Here is a 16,917-nt window from a genome sequence, read left to right on the forward strand (position 1 = left end):
CCTACGGTGCTGCTACGGTTGAGGCCGTCTTCCCACATGCTCGGCACACTCTCACTCAAGTACAGCTCCCCCCCACCCTCTTCTCTCAGAGCTCCTCCCCACTCTGGTCCCTCCCCTTCCGCCCAACCGCCTGACATCCTGTTTACCTCTGACCCCCTCCCCCCCTCCCTCCCCCCGCTTGTCTCCTCCTCCCCCCTCAGTCTTCCTTATCTGTCAGGCCTCCCAGTAGAGGAGCTGATGAGCCGAGTGCAAACACGCAGACTACTTGACACGGCGAGGGCGGGAGGCAGGATGAAAGGGGGTGGGGGAGTGGGGGTGGGGTGTACGACTGAGACAGCCTATCAGCATGTTGGTTAGAAGCAGCAGGTTTCCACGGGTCGTGTGTGTGTGTGTGTGTGTGTGTGTGTGTGTGTGTGTGTGTGTGTGTGTGTGGCTGTGTGAAATATGTGCATGTTGTGTGGCTCGTGTGGGTGGGGGTGGGGCGGGGGCCGGTGTCGGGTGTCGCGTTTCAGGGGGCGATGACGGCTCTGATCGCTCGTTTGAGAGCGTTATATAAACCTTAGGAAGGTCGGCAGCAGGCGGCGAAGCCGGCATGACGCAGGTGGAAGACGACCCTGCTCGTGAGCGCACACTCGGCCTCGGTTGCCTGCAGGCGAGGCGAGGCAGAGCAGGATGAGTGACGGCACTTAGACAGATAATAAATGGCCATCAGCAAAGCAAGAGTGTGTGCAGTGTACCCGTACAGCGTCACTGCATCCATCAGTACTTCCTGTACTGGTCAGCTAAGCCTCAAGTGTAATACATTCAAATCAACAACGAAAGCGCTCCCAGACTGCCTCCTGCTAGTTTCCTGCGACATCAACGATCCCCACAACTTAGGGTCGTACTCACACGAGTACATTCATGCTTTAGTTCGTTTGCTTGTGCCATCACTTACACATGTATTACTGCATTTTTTCTGGTTTGGTGGATCATTTTGAGTGAGTGGCCGCATACTGAAAAATCAAAGCATGCGGGGGCCACTTTTGCATTTTTTAGTCTTAAAAAGGTCAGCTTTGCATTTTTAGACTCTTGGTATGTGTTTCTATCATGAAAGGTGATGGTAATCATCAGGGGTGTCATAAGATGTGATTTTAACTTTACTTTTTATAAAAAAGTACAATGAAAAATATAAAAAACAGATGACAATATATTGCAATCTACTCGTATAATTTCTACTACGTTACACTCTTTTGCACTCTGTGTGTATGCTAGCTAGCCGCCCCGCCTCCACCCACCGAGACAAAGAGACTGCATGACTGACAAAAGGGCTCACTCCGTTCATGCCATTGTTCCATGCAACAAAATGTGCCAAGGTGCTGAAACCAATGCAAAGCGTGAACCCTCTTCCTGCATGTTTGGAAGCGGGAGACGAGAAAAACAGATAATCATGCACATGGCAATGTATTGAGGCCGGCTAAATGATCCAGCCCATTTTCATTTATTGTGTGATTAATTTCATTTAATTTATCATCGTCACAGGCCTAGTGCCCTCAAGACTATTTTCTGAAGGCAAAATCTTGTCATGTTTTAATCTCGCCTTGTGGTACCACTAGTTATCATTCAAAACTAGTGAGGTGTATTTGCTTTTCGGTCATTCTCCTGCTGTGTGCACGCGTGACAGCATGGCCATCCATGATAGAGGAAAGGAAGCGTACCAAACTTTTTGGCACGTCAGAGCACTCAGGCTTGCCAAACATTAGGTGTTAAAGTGGGGTCAAGCACAGTTCGAATGGCCCAGTGTGAGTACACCCTTAGGGATGGGACGCTAGAATTTGCATTTTTCACATTTTGGATCTGAATGGGGTTTAAAGTAGAGCTACAATATGCAAAAGCAAGAAGGGGAGTGAGACAAAAAGCATTATGAAAAAGTAATTTATTCAAAACAATTAAACTGAAACAGGCTGCTTATCAGCTGATCAAAGGTTTAAGACCACAGGCTATAAAAGCCAAAATCTGCTCAAAATTTTCATTTTCTGTCAGGCATTTACACTGTCATGGCCTCCTGATGGCTAAAGCTAAGAAGCTTTCCTTTTTGAACGTGGTGGGATTGTGGAGCTGCATAAGCAAGGCCTCTCGCAGCGTGCCATTGCTGCTGAGGTTGGGTGCAGTAAGACAATCATTCTACATTTTTTGAAAGATCCTCACCATTATGGAACAAAAAAAGTCAAGTGGTAGACCCAAAAAAAAAAACAAAAATCACACCTGCATTGAGCCGGAGGATCCGATTGGCTGTCCATCAAGACACAGGGCGGTCTTCCACCCACATTAAGGCCCTTAAAGGTGCCAACTGCAGCACAATACCCATCAGACGGCATCTGCGGGAAAAGGGTTTAAAAAACAAAAAAGGAATTCAAAGACCTCGTCTCCTTCAATGCCACAAAACTGCCCATTTAGACTTTGCCAGGGAGCATCACACATGGGACATTGAAAGGTGGAAACAAGTTTTATTCTCTGATGAGAAAAAATGTGACCTTGACGGTCCAGATTTCTACCCGGCAGTGGAGGGGGATCCATCATGATCTGGGGTGCTTTTTCATTCAGTGGAACACTGGAGCTTCAGGTGGTGCGGGGTCGTCAAACGGCGACTGCTTACGTGCAGATGTTGCAGCGGGCATCCCTCATGACTGAAGGCCCTCGTCTGTGTGGTAACAGCTCGGTTTTTCAACAGGACGACGCTGCAGTTCACAATGCTCGCTTGACCAAGGACTTTTTCAGGGAGAATAACATCACTCTTTTGGACCATCCTGCATGTTCCCCTCATTTAAATCCCATAGAGAACATTTGGGGTTGGATGGCAAGGGACGTTTATAAAAATGTTGACAGTTGATGCCCTTCGTGAAGCCATCTTCAACACTTGGAGCAATGTTCCCACTAGCCTCCTGGAAAAACTCACATCAAGCATGCCCAAACCAATTTTTGAAGTGATTAACAAGAACGGTGGCACAACTCATTACTGAGTCCTACTGAGAACATTTTTTGTTCTGGTTTGGAAAGTTTTTTGTTATTTTTTGAGCGATGGTCTTAAACTTTTGATCAGCTGATAAACAGCCTATTTCAGTTTAATTGTTTTCACTAAAAGGACTTTTTCAAAATGCTTTTTGTCTCACTCCCTCTTCTTATTTGTGCATACTGTAACTCTACTTAAAACCGCTTTAGGTACCAAATGTGCAAAATGCTAATTCTACTAGGTTAGCCTAAGCCCCAGTTAGCATATTTTTCAGTTAGCGTACAATATAGCCAACATGTTGTCGCGTTATTAATCCACTGCATGAGTCCAACTGTGTTTGTAATGTACTTTTATCACAATATGTCCCCAATAGCAGTATGTTAGCTGTCCCCCAGCTGCATCTTCCGTCAAGGGCGTCATCAGCAATTGTAGTCTGCTAGCTAACAGTTACGCCACTGGTCTCTGCTTTTCTTACTGATCACTGCTGGAAAATGAGCCACAATGGAGTCAAAGAAAGATGCAAGGGCCAGTATTTTTATAAAGACGGTGAGAAACATGATTGAATTCAAGAACTAACTTACAAAGTACTCAGCAAAGTATGAAGCCATCATCACTCTTCTCCTTCCTCGTTGCTCTTCAAAGCAGTCTTTGTCAATAAAAGGTCTTCAATCAAGGTAAAAGTGACGTTAAAAGTTCATTTATCACCTTCATTCATCATTTATTTATTTTTAAAACTATAAAAAAAAAGTATTTTGTGTTAACTTTTTTGGGTGTCCCATAAATGGATTAATTTGATTTACATTATTTTGCAGTGGGGAAAACTGATTTTGGCATCGAGTGTTTCAAAAACAAGCTTAAAATTACAGCTAAATGTATGCATTCTAATGCAAAAATGATTGTCCTGTTAAAACATTTTTAAAGCCAAATTAGTATAGAGCGTACTCAGATAATTCATTTTTTGTAGCTGTAAAAAAAAGAAAAAAAAGAAAAAAAAAAAAGACATACGAGGTTTGCCCACTACATTGAATTTCATGTGCACAAAATCTCAATATGAGGTTATGTACTGATTTTAAATAATTGCAAATATTGAATTTCATTAATTTCAAGGTGTACCCGATCAGGTAGAAAAAGCTGCTTGCAGTCTATGGTGATTGATAGGCAGGGTTAGAAATGTACATATCAACATCCATATAGGAGTCAAAGACATTATTTTTACCCAATTGAACCTCTGAGTAAGTCCAGTCCCCTGGGACAATGACTCACGCTTGAACCCCAGGGGCTCATCACACCTGCAAGCTGATGGTGGCAGCATTTGGAGCTCCTAATTAGGTGCTTTCACTGCGGGGGAGTAGAGTAGAGAGGGAGAGAGAAAATGGGCCCGCTAACCCCTGATGCCTCGGCTGTTCAGCAAACACACCACAGTCAGCAGGCTCTTCACAAATCAGTGCACATGTTTAGCACTGTCAGCCTGGAGGCATCAACGCGAGACCGGACAAAGGGTACAGTCAAAAGGGTCTTGATAAGGACAAAGGCAAGGCAGCAATCACCTATTTCCGTTTCAAAAGGGGGTTTACTTGGATATACAGCTTGTAAATCAATTTGGCATCTTCTGTGCTTAATACACAAATGAGAGGTGGAAAACATGGTTGGTCGTCACCTGGTGCCCTGCTCTGATCTTAGTTTGTGTTCTGATTCCATCACAAATGGACCTTTCAGGTTAAAATGCACCAAGTATAATATCTGGCCAACATCCTTAGCAGCAGAGACAATGCAAACATGACCTTAAAGACCAAATACTATCCTATGATTACTACTCTCAGTATTATTGGACCATCTATAAAGTCTTATATACACAGTAGCTGCCATAGTTTCCCCATAGTGTTTATTTCATTCACAGTTAATGGTATTCGAGGACATTGTCAGAGCATTTCAAGACGGTTGTGTTTGTTTGCAAAAGAGGGGGGAAGGGGCAGTCCTGCAACATGTGGTCAACACCAAAGGCATGAGGAGACCCCCAGTCATGTGAACAGGGGCTGCGCTATTAGGGCACTTTGACAGTAGCTTTAATTAAACGTTTGTGTTCCCTCCCTTGGTGTTGTTCGTTTGGTCAGGTGGGAACGCGGTAATCACAATCGGCTGTGCACCAAATCAGACGGTTTCTGATCTCGGTTTGGTCCAAAACAAAACGGTTCACCTTGCGTTGAACCGATGCAGACCGTAAGGGCTTTGATTGGTCGACTTTTCGTATATAATTCGTACATTATTTCATATACTGTGTTCCTGTGAAATGTTGAGAGGGCGAGCAAATAAATAGTCGACGAGTGTCATGTTTGCTCACCGAGTTGACTCTCTGGAAAACGTCGCCCCTAGCGTTCTCGGCAGAGAATTGCACATCAAACCCTGAACCCCGACAAAGAACTACAAAAAGTTAATGACGGCGTAGTGACTGCGCAAAAGCATAATCCACTTTCTTCCTAGATGTAGGCGGTAAGGGCTTTAAACTTACTTGTCCTTACACCAAACTTTCTTGCAGTTTACATCCTGGTGCCCTCCGCTTATAAATGATTTTTTACAGCATGCAAAGAAACCAAAGTGAGGCCCTGTCCACACGGGTACGTTGCTGAGAATATTTTTTTTGCCGGTTGCAAAAAAATTGTGTCTACACTGTGCCGAATTAGTAAATAGCTACTGTACATCCAGACGGATCATTGAGTGAAAACTATGTAATACAAGGCACACCTACGTGTGCCGCTTTGAACAGACACGCAGACGGAACCATCTGACACACTAGTAGAAATAACGCATGCGCATAAGTCGGTCGTCTTTCGCTTCCCGAGGCTCATCTAGATTTTCGAGAAGTGGAATTACTTCAGCGTGACCAACAGGGTTGAGTCATGCCGGTAGAAATATTCTGATATTGGTCGTCAAAGCTCACTTCTGGTCACGGCGACAAGGTGGCGGTTGGTCGACAACGTCATCGTTTTCGTGTCGACAAGCCGGCGTTTTCAAAAAAAAAAAAAAAAGGCCGTTTCCCTTTGAGGAAGCCGCTGACAATACCACCAACTGATTTGAACTCGAGAAACAAACCATACCAGGATGAACATACTGTCATACGAGTATGACTCTACCCACTCACCGGGAATTGTCAACCATCATGTCACGTATTAAAAGGGTCTTCTTCGAGAACATTCTGACACCTAAACAGGTAGGTGTATTGTATGCATACACTTAAAATATTGGCTTATTTCGTCCTCTGTGTCTTTAATTGGTCTTATTGTGAATGTAAACAGCCCCCCTCCCTCTGGCTTCGTCTTCGTCGTTTGTGAAAGTAATGTTGTTAAGAGCGGAGACTGGGACATGCGTAGAAAGCTCGCTTCGATGATCCCAAGCGTGTTCATCCAAAAGAAAAGTAGTTTCCAATCGCATTACTTAGGTATGTTTTCAAAAACCAAACAATGTAATTTGGGTGTTTACATGTCTTTTAAAAAGCTGGTTTTAAGCCAATTCATGCAATAATTATTATTTTTTTAAGTGCATGTAAACGTACTGATTGCTGTCATCAAAGAAAGAACGCACGTGCCTGTGAAGCGACCACTATCAAACTTTGTCGGCTGCTTTTGCCTCTGGACATGTGTCATCACTGAGCGTCTGTGCGGATGCTGCTAGGTAACGAGCCAACTAAAGATCCGGGATCTGCCTCGAGCCTGTTACAGCCAGCTGAGGCAAATCACCCAGCATCCTCCCCCCCAACTCATTGCTCTCCGTTGCTGTCTCATTCCCTCCTTTCCTTTCCTAAGCTGTCCGTCTTTTTTTCCATGAGCTACTGCTCTCCACATCTCGTGGACCCCTTCCCCCTCCCTTGAGTGCTTTCCTTCAGCACACTCTAGTTTTTTTTTTTTTTCTTCCTCCTCCTACTGCCTGCCTCTCTCACACATGCACACGCCGGACACTGTGGCAGCTACCACAACAGTGCACAACCTCCCCCACACTCCAGCGAGGCACTGTGCGAGTGCTCCTGGCTTGCCCTGACCCACATCTTGATATAGCCCTAAGTATGCTTACAGCTAAGTCCTGAAGACACTCCGCACTTAGCCTAATCAGGCCTGACCTGCTGTCGGTGCACGGGACAGATAGACAGACAAGCCAGGGCTGGACAAGAACATCAGCGACATACAGTATATTTCGAGCAGGCCACAGTGTCACCTCTTCCACTTTGCTGCTGAATAAGACTTGCAGATACCCAACAAGTTTTATCAGGCAAAGCTAGTTAAACATTACACGACAGGTTAGATTCAGTGCCATTATACACTGGGAAGCAACAGAAATGTTCAGAGTTGAGATATGCTGTTGAAGATTCCACAGATTCAAACCTGAACCTTTTTGCACTCCTCCTTAGAGAGCATCCGAGCTGCCTTCGGACAAGAGACTGGGTGCACCCTATACTGGTCACCAGTCAATCACAGTTCACATATACCAAACAACCATTCACACTCACACCTATAGACAATTTAAAGTAAACCCACGCAAGCATGTAGAGAACCTGCAATCTCCACACAGATCTTTACCCATATCTGTGAGGCACAACTACCACTAAGCTGCTGTGCTGCCATATTAAACTAAATACAATTAAAAGAATTAAAAATATATATTACCTCTTCCCTTTGTTCAACAGGTAGTGGTTTCCTGTGCTCGTGCCCCCATGCCTGGTTTGAATCCACCCAAGAGGCGTTTGATTGATCCGGCTGGCTGAGGGCGGCCTCCAGCTGGGGCAACAAGTCAGGCAGGAGGTCAGGGGGCTCCAGAACCCCTCCCAAATCTCCATCCTGAGCCTCTGATGCCAGTAGACTGTCTCCGAGGGATGGGTATCCGTTAGTGTTGACGGCCCCGCAGCTTTGCGGCTGCTCAGAGGGCAACTGGCGGGTCACACTTGGGTAGCAGCTCATCGATTCCCCAAAAATCTCAGACGACCTGTTGTTTCCTGGTGTCTCTCCAGAGCAGCGTACAGCTCGGAAAGGACAATCCTCTGCTTGGCTAACTGGGATCCTAGCATGCTGCTGGCCTCTAACTGACGCAGATGGAAACTGACATGCTGCCCCTGGGAGCTCGGGCAGAGCTGCGACGAGGGGAGCAGCAGTGGCGGCAGGCCTTGCCGCCACTGAAGCTGAGGACAAAGACGGCTGACTGAGACTGGGCATTTCTGGCTCTCCAGGGTAGGCAGGGTACTGAGCCGGTTGGTAAGTGGTGGCAGAACTTACAGAGTACGTGGGCAGTGAGTGGACCATGGATGACGCATCCATGGGTGGGTTATTGTTGGTCATTCCTGATCTGCAGAAGTCTTGAGCTCTCATCTGATAGCTGCACTGCTGCTGCTGTAAGCAAGACACGGGGTCTTGCAGAGGGTCATTTTGACCATCCACATAGGACTTACTTGGCAGCACCCCTGAATGAAACCTTGCTCCTCCTGCGGTCAGATGGTGTTGGACCTGCTGCGGACTCTGGTGAAGTTGCTGCTGCTGGCTCTGAGGCTGACTACCTCGGTGAAAGGAGAAGCCGTGATGGTGCCGTTGCTCCTGGGGCATGGCCTGCGTGTTAATTTGTTGGTGCTGGCGCTGGTTTAACAGCTGTTGCGGGTGACTTTGCTGTTGTTGCAGCTGCTGGCCCATTCTGTGCTGCTGTGGGTGATGCGTTTGTTGCTGTCTGACGTGTAGTTGCTGGTTGTGCAGTTGTTGCTGCCGTTGTTGATGACAAATTTGCTGTTGCTGCTGCTGGGACATGGGGTGGTACATGTTCCCATTCTGGTCCTGGTTGCCCCACATTGGACTGCTACTGTTGAAGAATAACCCATTGGATTGAGGTGCTTGAGTCACGGTGGCGCTGTGGTACGGGCCCTGTTGCTCCACAATCATGCCACCACCTCCGCTACCCGCACCCCCAAGACCAGGAAATGCCCGACCAACAGGATTCTGCACCTTACTTCCAATATAGTGACCCATCTGCTGATTGTAAGATGGCATGGCTTGTTGGGTAGATGTGGAAGAGACCGGGAGCATCATGTCCTGACTCTTCCCCGAGCCGAGAGGCTCTGGTACTTGGATGGGTTCAAAGTCAGTGCCGAGACTGAGCTCGTCCGCGAACGACGGTGCCGAGGGGAAGCAGTCGACGTCCACCCCTTCAAGACCTCCACCAAAGAGGTTGGGGTCGTCAAAAAAATCCATGGCGGTGCTCTGAAAGTCGATGGAACCTTCTGAATTGTGTGTGGATCCCGGATGGTTCCGATGAACCACGGCAGCAACAGAGCTATGGCATCATATTAAATGGGCCTGGGGAGACAAAATATAGAGTTTGGTTAACAATAATATTAAAATGCTAGTCTTGAGTCATCCTGTTGACATGCTGACTAAGCAGAAACTGCTGGGACTTCTTGGGTCAGGAAACAAAAAGGGTCCCCAGGCCGCCAACAGTCAAAGTAAAATGTTGTAAACAAGTTTAGTGATGATCAAATAGGCAGATATTATACTGCATATTCTGTTGGTTTTAGGGATGGGAATTAATTGATTATATCTTGCTAAAGATTCTCTCGATTGTGTGACTGTCAAAAGAAGAACATGACGTCAGCTATTGGAGTTTGGGCTACGTTAGGGCTGCAACTAACGATTATTTTCTTAGTCAATTAATCTGAAGCTTGTTGTTTTGATTTACTGAGAAATCAGTTAGGCCCTAGATGAACCAAATCAATATGAAACAAACAGTTTGTGGTTTGGTCCACAACATATCAGAAAAGAGGCAAAACATGTTCACTGTTTTCCAAACTCAAAGCTGATGCGTGTAAAATGTGTTGTTTTGCCTAAGACACACAGATAATAGGTCTTCTTTCATGATGACTAAGGAAATTAAAAAAAAATACTCACATTTAAAAAGGTTTCAAATGATAGTATATTCACATTTTTCAATCAAAAAATGATTAATCAAATGCCAAAATAGTTGTTGATCAATTGGATAATCGATGAATCATTGATTGGATTGTTGCAGTTCTAGTACATCCATGCAGTCCTCTGTTATGGTAACTCCTCTGGTAGGTATGACTCTCTTCAATACAACATTCAACCAGTAGTTCAGAATATTAAAAGCCGGATTCTTTCATCCCATGAAATAATATTGGAAAACTAACAATTCTATGATTGATTGATCTTGAATTTCCTCACAGTTGATCAAGGGAATTTAGCAAATGTTTAAATGTACAGTACATGTCAGTCTTATGGCAAATACAATAAAATACACAAGTCTGTATATTTTGGCAAGTTTGCGTCCTATGGAGGACCTGACCTAAAAATGTATGGGAAACCCTGCTTTAAGGTGTAAGAACCTTGACCCTAAACCTGCTCCTTATGAAAAGGGTCTTGGGATAACTTGTTGTAGATGGTCGCTGTATAAAACAAATCACAGCGATCATTCTCACCGTATATGACTAAGTGAAGTGATTTCCCCCCTACCAACCTCCGTTTTTACCATCTGCTTCTGCAGTAAAAAACATGCTAGAAGAACTTCATAATGGCCCACCCTGCTGGGTTGAAAAAGGGGCGCTCTAAAGCCACGTAATAGCTAGGTCAGAAACTCAACGCTGTCAATTATCTATCAGCAGGCCTTTCATGTGTGCAGCAAAGCAGCTGCTGCTGCGAGCCAACTGCCAGCCACCGGCAGCAGGTGCCTTTTCCTGCAACAACCCCACCCCCCTCTTTCTTTCCAATCCAACCAACCCTCCCCTAGCTCAAACAACCAACGGAGCTGCCGGCCAGGAAGCAAGGAGAAGGCGTTAAGATAGCTGATAGAATTTCAACAGCACGGGGCGCAGGAAAGACGAGGTTCTTTGAAGGCGTGTACTCGGCCTACGTCGCCGCTCCAATCCAGGAAGAATGAGCCTAATCATGCCGGTGGTTTGTTTGGGAAAACTCGAACAGACACTCCTCTCATTACTATTTTGACACCCTGAAATTCTACCATTGGTAAGAATTCTGAGCACCTGTTGCAATCCGGATGCAATTTTCAGCATATGGATGCGAGACTGACAAGAAACACCATACTGGAAAATAAAAGTTATACAGCAGTTACCCTCAAACTGTTTTCAAACTTTATGATACGACTTAAAGGCAGAGTTCCTGTGACAGCAAGTCAAAGCTAACAGAGTGAGCGCCGCACCACGAACGAATACGCAATACGCTCGGAACTTTGCCGTTCCAATCTTGTAGGTGGTGGTGATGCACTTTACAGAGTGACTGACAAATGCCATTCATAACTGAAAAAGAAGACTTTTTAATGACGTTCTAACGGTAGTACGTGTCCCTAGAGCCCGTCTATGAACACCAAACGAGAGAAAAACCTATCATCTCCCTTAGGGAAGAGGCGCTCAAACGGTCACTTTTGTAGTTGCTTTCCATGACATCCTGAAGCAAAAAACTTCCTTCCTCACGGACATGATACATCATTTGACCCACCCCTAGTTAGATGAGCCTACCCCATGTAAGCTTCTGTCACTTCACGAAAGACCGCCTTGTTATAAATTTTATTTTATTTTTTTTTAAATGCAGGCTTCAGTACACATCTTAAAGTAAAGCCCAAAACACGGCCAACTTGTCAGCTACAGACATGGAAGCCACAAGTTTGAACATTTTGTATTTGTCCTCCTGTCCCACTCCTTAATATTACATTGGCCAAGTGCAGAGTTATAGTATGTATATAAAAAGCACAATAGCGCTTGGATGCAATGTAGCAACACACACTCATTAGCATTAAAACAGCATGTTCCCTGGAGGCCAGACTAGGTTGAAAAAAAAAAAAAAACTGTCCACATTGTCCTGGTTTAGTAAATAGTTGCATCCAGAAGGAAACGGATCCCTGAATGAAAACGATGTAATACACAAGGCACACCTACCTACGTGTGGCGCAATGAACAGACATGTCGCCGAAAACCATGTGACACACCACACTAGGCCGACTTTTTTTTTTATAGTTTAAGGTTTAGTTTCAAACATGAATTTGTCGAATTGAATATGGTTATGAAAATAGCTCTTCTCTGTGAGTCAGGTCCCTAGTCTAATAATATTCCATCCAATAAAAGACAAAATTGGAAAAATGGACGTGCCAAATACTTTTAGGGTAGGACTAATCATTTGACACAACGGTTACAGATCAATTTGTGGTGTGATTTAGAATACTGTATATTACCTATTTTTTAACAAACTCTCTCCAACGCAATAGTAATTCTTTGACAATCCTGAATATAAACAACCAGCGGTTACAGCGGCATTGGCGGAGCCGGAATTTTTTCATTGGTGTGGCCAAGGTGAGACCATTACTCACATAGGGGTGGCAATAAGTTGATACCTGAAATGCCTAGCTGGCCAGTGGGGTGGCCAGAGAGTGACCAAGGGTGGCCATGGCTACCATTGGCCGCCACTGTACAGCGGCACTTCCCGTGCGAGCTCCCCGTACCATGACACAGCAGTCCGGGCACAGTGAGGAAGAACTACCGCTGTAGCTTCAGAGCTGAATATCCAACGTCCAACCGAAACTAACTTCACCACTGTACACCACGGAGACATCTGCATGGCGGTGTTGCGTTTTCTCCTTCTTGCGGGTAGCGGGAGTCAAGTGGCAACCAGCTTTGAGGCGCATTACCGCACCTACCATGTTGGAGTGCGGCCCAGAGTTATGAACGCAATACTGCAACTGGATGGGCCCGATCTCGTGGCGGAAGCCAATATTATCCGATATTCTAAATACAGCAGCTCGGCAGCCGATGCCGATCCTGAAGATCGGATTGGGATATCCCTACACCATACTATAGAAGAAGAAAGGACATGCGCGGAAGTTTGTCTTCCACTTTCCAATGCTCGTCAAGACTTACGACAAAATGGAATTACATGTGTGTAATTTTGGGAGTAAAAGACAAGAAAATACCGGGAGAATGTCGACTGCAGTGAGTCATGACACTGGAAATATTCAGATATTATGTTGGCTTGTTGTCAAAGCTCACTTCTGGTCATGTGCCGGTGACGGGTCGCTGTTGTCATTGTTGAAATGTTTTTTTAAAAAGCTGTGGATTGCTCGTCTTTACAGAAACAAACAAGCCGGCGTTTTCCGATTTTTCCAACTACTGGAAGCAGTTTTAGAAAAATACCATTTCATGGCACCCAGAACACCATTCATTTTCATGTGGATGAGAGGCTGAAACGATGAAGTACGCTGACATTTGGACCTGAAAACGTTTTTGTGTGGATAGCCACTAAAAGCACTTTTAAAAATAATCAAAATTCCAGTGTCAAGATTTTGGACAACAGACTATTGTGGGACCTCAGGGACCAAAATCCATATTGAGATAGAGATTACAGCTTCTTGCTATAACGATATATACTGCGATATATTCTTTGGCACCTGACTCATTTATTAATCTACTTGCTAATTTCCTGTTCGTAGCTGGTTAGTCTCCACTGTAACGCTGTTAGAGCTACACTTCTGTTAAAGTGTACACAGCACTTCTATTGTTTTGCTACTCTACATTCAAGATAGCTTTACCCATTAGCATGGCTTCTCTGTAGTCCTCATTGTTTTTTTCGTGATAATGGTACTTGTCAGAAATGTAGTTTATTTGCTGCCGTGGAGGTGAGGATTAGTGACTTTGAGGAGCAGCTCCGCACATACTTAAGCCGTGCTAGCTACAGTGCTACGTCACGCTGACGACTCGTCGCGGCTTGTTGCTCTCAATTTTGCAGGACACAGCTAGCCTGCGTCAACACGCATTATCGTGATAGGGCTCTATGGTAGGCCAAATTGATATTGTTTCTATTTGTATGCCGTTTCTATCAGCCATTTCCACTGGGGCGCATTTCAAATGTAATGTGGGACCTTTTAAAGTAAGATAGTATTCCACTCCTGCCCTGTAGGTGGTGGTAACATACTAACTGCCATACAACTGAAGAAGAGACAATAGCCGCCATGTTTTGTGGATTGGGGTTTTCACAATAATTATTAAAAGCTAGAGAATATTCACACAAATAAATGCTTAAATTAAATCCTTCTGGACACGTGCTACTTGATGTTGAAGGAAACTCATTAGTTTTGAGTTATGCTGTCAGTGCGTAGACAAAACTGTGTGTAAACAATCCATTTGGGAAGCAATTAGAAGGGAAGCTAGCTAAAAACAACTTTACCTGCTTACTTACTTGCCTTAAATCAACAAGACATAATCCGGAGCTTTTGCTAACCTTTTTACACCCCCGCCCCTGCCCCCCCCCCACACACACATCTTCCTTCTCACCCTAAGGCTCTAACCTTCACATGGTGTCGACTTCCAGCTGTTTCCTGCACAATCGTGACGACACATACCCAACAATATCAACACACAGCTTCACCCTCTCCTCCCTTCTTAGCCCTTTTAATGACCCGTTTGTTGGCGAAAACTCACACTTTTGTCACCCAAACACAACTATTGACATGTTTTGCCAAGCGTGTTGGCTTTGGCTTAGGACAGGACTGCTCTGGTGGTTTTAAGCATCCACTGCAAAAACGCTAGTCACAGATCATCTATATGACAGGAACATTGCTGTTTTTAAGGACATACTGCAAGAACGTGAGTCAAAGATCCGCTCTATGGCAGGAGCACACTACTGGTTATGAGGACCAACTGCTAAACTAGTCAAAGATCCTCCATATGACAGCTGTTCTCAGCTGTTTTTAAGGACCTATTGCAAAAAAAACCCTTGTCAAAGATTCTCTATATGACAGGAGCACTGATGAAGGACCTACTGCAAAAAGATGCTCTATATGGAAGGACCGCAATGCTGTTTTTGAGGACCTTCTGCTAAACTAGTCAAAGATCCTCCATATGACAGCTGTTCTCAGCTGTTTTTAAGGACCTATTGCAAAAAAAAACCCTTGTCAAAGATTCTCTATATGACAGGAGCACTGATGAAGGACCTACTGCAAAAAGATGCTCTATATGGAAGGACCGCAATGCTGTTTTTGAGGCCCTTCTGCTAAACTAGTCAAAGATCATCTTCGTACAAAAAATGTGAGCCAAAGATTCTCTATATGAGGAGCACTGCTGTTTTAAAAAGGACCTATTGCAAAAACGCTAGTTTAAGACCCCTATATGACACGAGAGATGTGCTGTTTATAAGGACCAACTGCAAAAACACTAGTCGAAGATCCTCTATGTGACAAGAGCATTCCGCCGTTTTTAGGAACCTAGTGCGAAAACGTCAAAAATGCTGTCCAGCTGTTTCTATGGAGCTAAACATTAGTCAAAGATCCTCTAGATGACAGGAACACTGCTGTTTTTAAGGACCTACAGCAAAAACACTGGCCAAAGATCCTCAAGATGACAGAAACACTGCTGTTTTTGAAGGACCTACCGCAAAAACACTGGCCAAAGATCCTGGATCGCTTTACTGTTTCTGAGCGGCAAAAAACTAGTCAAAGTTCCTCTATATGGCAGGAGCGCACTGCTGTTTTTGACGACCTACTATTAAAGTAGTCAAAGATCCTCTTTAAGACAGGATCGCTTTACATCATTATTAAAAAGTTTGCCAAACGTGGTACCATTGAGGACGAAGAGGTCGCCATGTTTGTTCTTGTCTCAATTAACGGCCACCAGGCTAACCTCTCAAGTCAAGTGGCATCCTCAGCAGCCATGGCTCGTTCCGCCCTTCCTTCGAAACTCTAGCATAAACAACGCTAGCTAAACTATATCAATTAAAATAAAATAACAACTTAAAAGTGTTAGCTTCACTTTGGCTGCTTCAAATAACGTGTCGAGGAGGAAGGGGGTGGCTGGTGAATGGATGACGGCTTCAGGTTAGAAAGGGGGTCGTCGGTGATGGTGTCCGAGATAACGACACCAGCAGCAGCAGCAGCAGCAGCAGCAGCAGCAGCTACGCCGGGTGTCATTTCCTGGGCCGAGTTTCGGATTCATTCGCCCGGCAGACGAGCCACACCACACGGGTTCGACTCACTCTGAACTGGTCGCTGTCAGTTCAGGACTACCAACCAAGCCTCCAGCGTACACACGCACACTTACCACTTTCCACCCGGGAAACTGCGCCAAAGTGCGGCCATGCTGTTCCAAAGTGGCCCCGGAACAAGTGCGCTAAAGTCAACGGGCGTCAGAGTGACATGAGGCGCAACACTTGACAGCTTTCTCCTCCTCTTCGCTTTACCGAAGAAGCGTCCGGAACAAACCTAGCCGAGTGACGGTGTCTTACCCGAAATGGAGCCAGGTTCGCTTGCGTGTTCTCGGTGAAGTTAGTTTTGCAGTCCTCGGCTCCACACAGCTGCTGCTCCTCCACCAGCACCGCCGCTGCTGTTGCTGCTGCTGCTGCTGCTGCTGACGTGACTGCGATAACGCTACATTTGCATACTAGTGACCTCCTCCCTGATTGGTCGTCCGACGGAGCGTTCGCTTCAATTTGGACCCGTTTAAAAACCAGTTCCCCCGGTCTGGGAGACAGCGAGGCGCGCGGCACCGCCCACAGCCATGCACAGGAAAGCGGTTGATTCAATCATGGATTGGCGGCCAAAGTCCTGTGCTTGATGACACGGGCGCATATAAAATGGCCGCGTTAGGAGCCAAAGCCAATCCGGAGAGCTTTTACTTTGGCGGTACAAGTCAGTCCTCCATGCAAAACATGTCAGAAAGGACCTGAGAGAGCATAATTCACCATGAGAATATACGGACCTCTAGTGGACTGATTGAGGTATTACACCGTTAAAGCCACTGTTTTACGGAACTTCGTAAAAACGCTCGTCAAAGACCCTTTTGTAACAGGGGTGCTACACTGTTTTTAGGCAAATTAATCAAAGATGCTCTAAATGACAGGAGCACTACTGTTTTTAAGGACCTACTGCAAAAGAATCTAGCCAAATATCCTCTGCTT

The 16,917-nt window shown here is 45.3% G+C and overlaps 1 protein-coding gene across 7 annotated transcripts in view; it reads right to left on the minus strand.

The window, feature by feature from the left end:
* Window positions 1-16,536, minus strand: part of chd9 (chromodomain helicase DNA binding protein 9) — a 94,145-nt gene extending 77,609 nt beyond the window's left edge. For 5 of the 7 annotated variants that reach the window (XM_054771481.1, XM_054771479.1, XM_054771476.1 and 2 more), the window contains exons 1-2: window positions 16,246-16,535; window positions 7,642-9,309 (exon numbers count right to left, since the gene is read on the minus strand). In XM_054771481.1, the coding sequence (XP_054627456.1) occupies window positions 7,642-9,204 (1,563 nt within the window). In that variant the 5' untranslated portion in view covers window positions 9,205-9,309; window positions 16,246-16,535. Of the gene's footprint in view, window position 1; window positions 74-7,641; window positions 9,310-16,245 lie in introns of those variants that run through there. The other 2 variants (XM_054771478.1, XM_054771485.1) reach the window with 2 other exon arrangements.
* Window positions 16,537-16,917: the final 381 nt, after the last annotated feature.

This window comes from Dunckerocampus dactyliophorus, chromosome 3 (genome assembly GCF_027744805.1).
Source record: "Dunckerocampus dactyliophorus isolate RoL2022-P2 chromosome 3, RoL_Ddac_1.1, whole genome shotgun sequence".
Lineage (NCBI taxonomy): Eukaryota > Metazoa > Chordata > Actinopteri > Syngnathiformes > Syngnathidae > Dunckerocampus > Dunckerocampus dactyliophorus.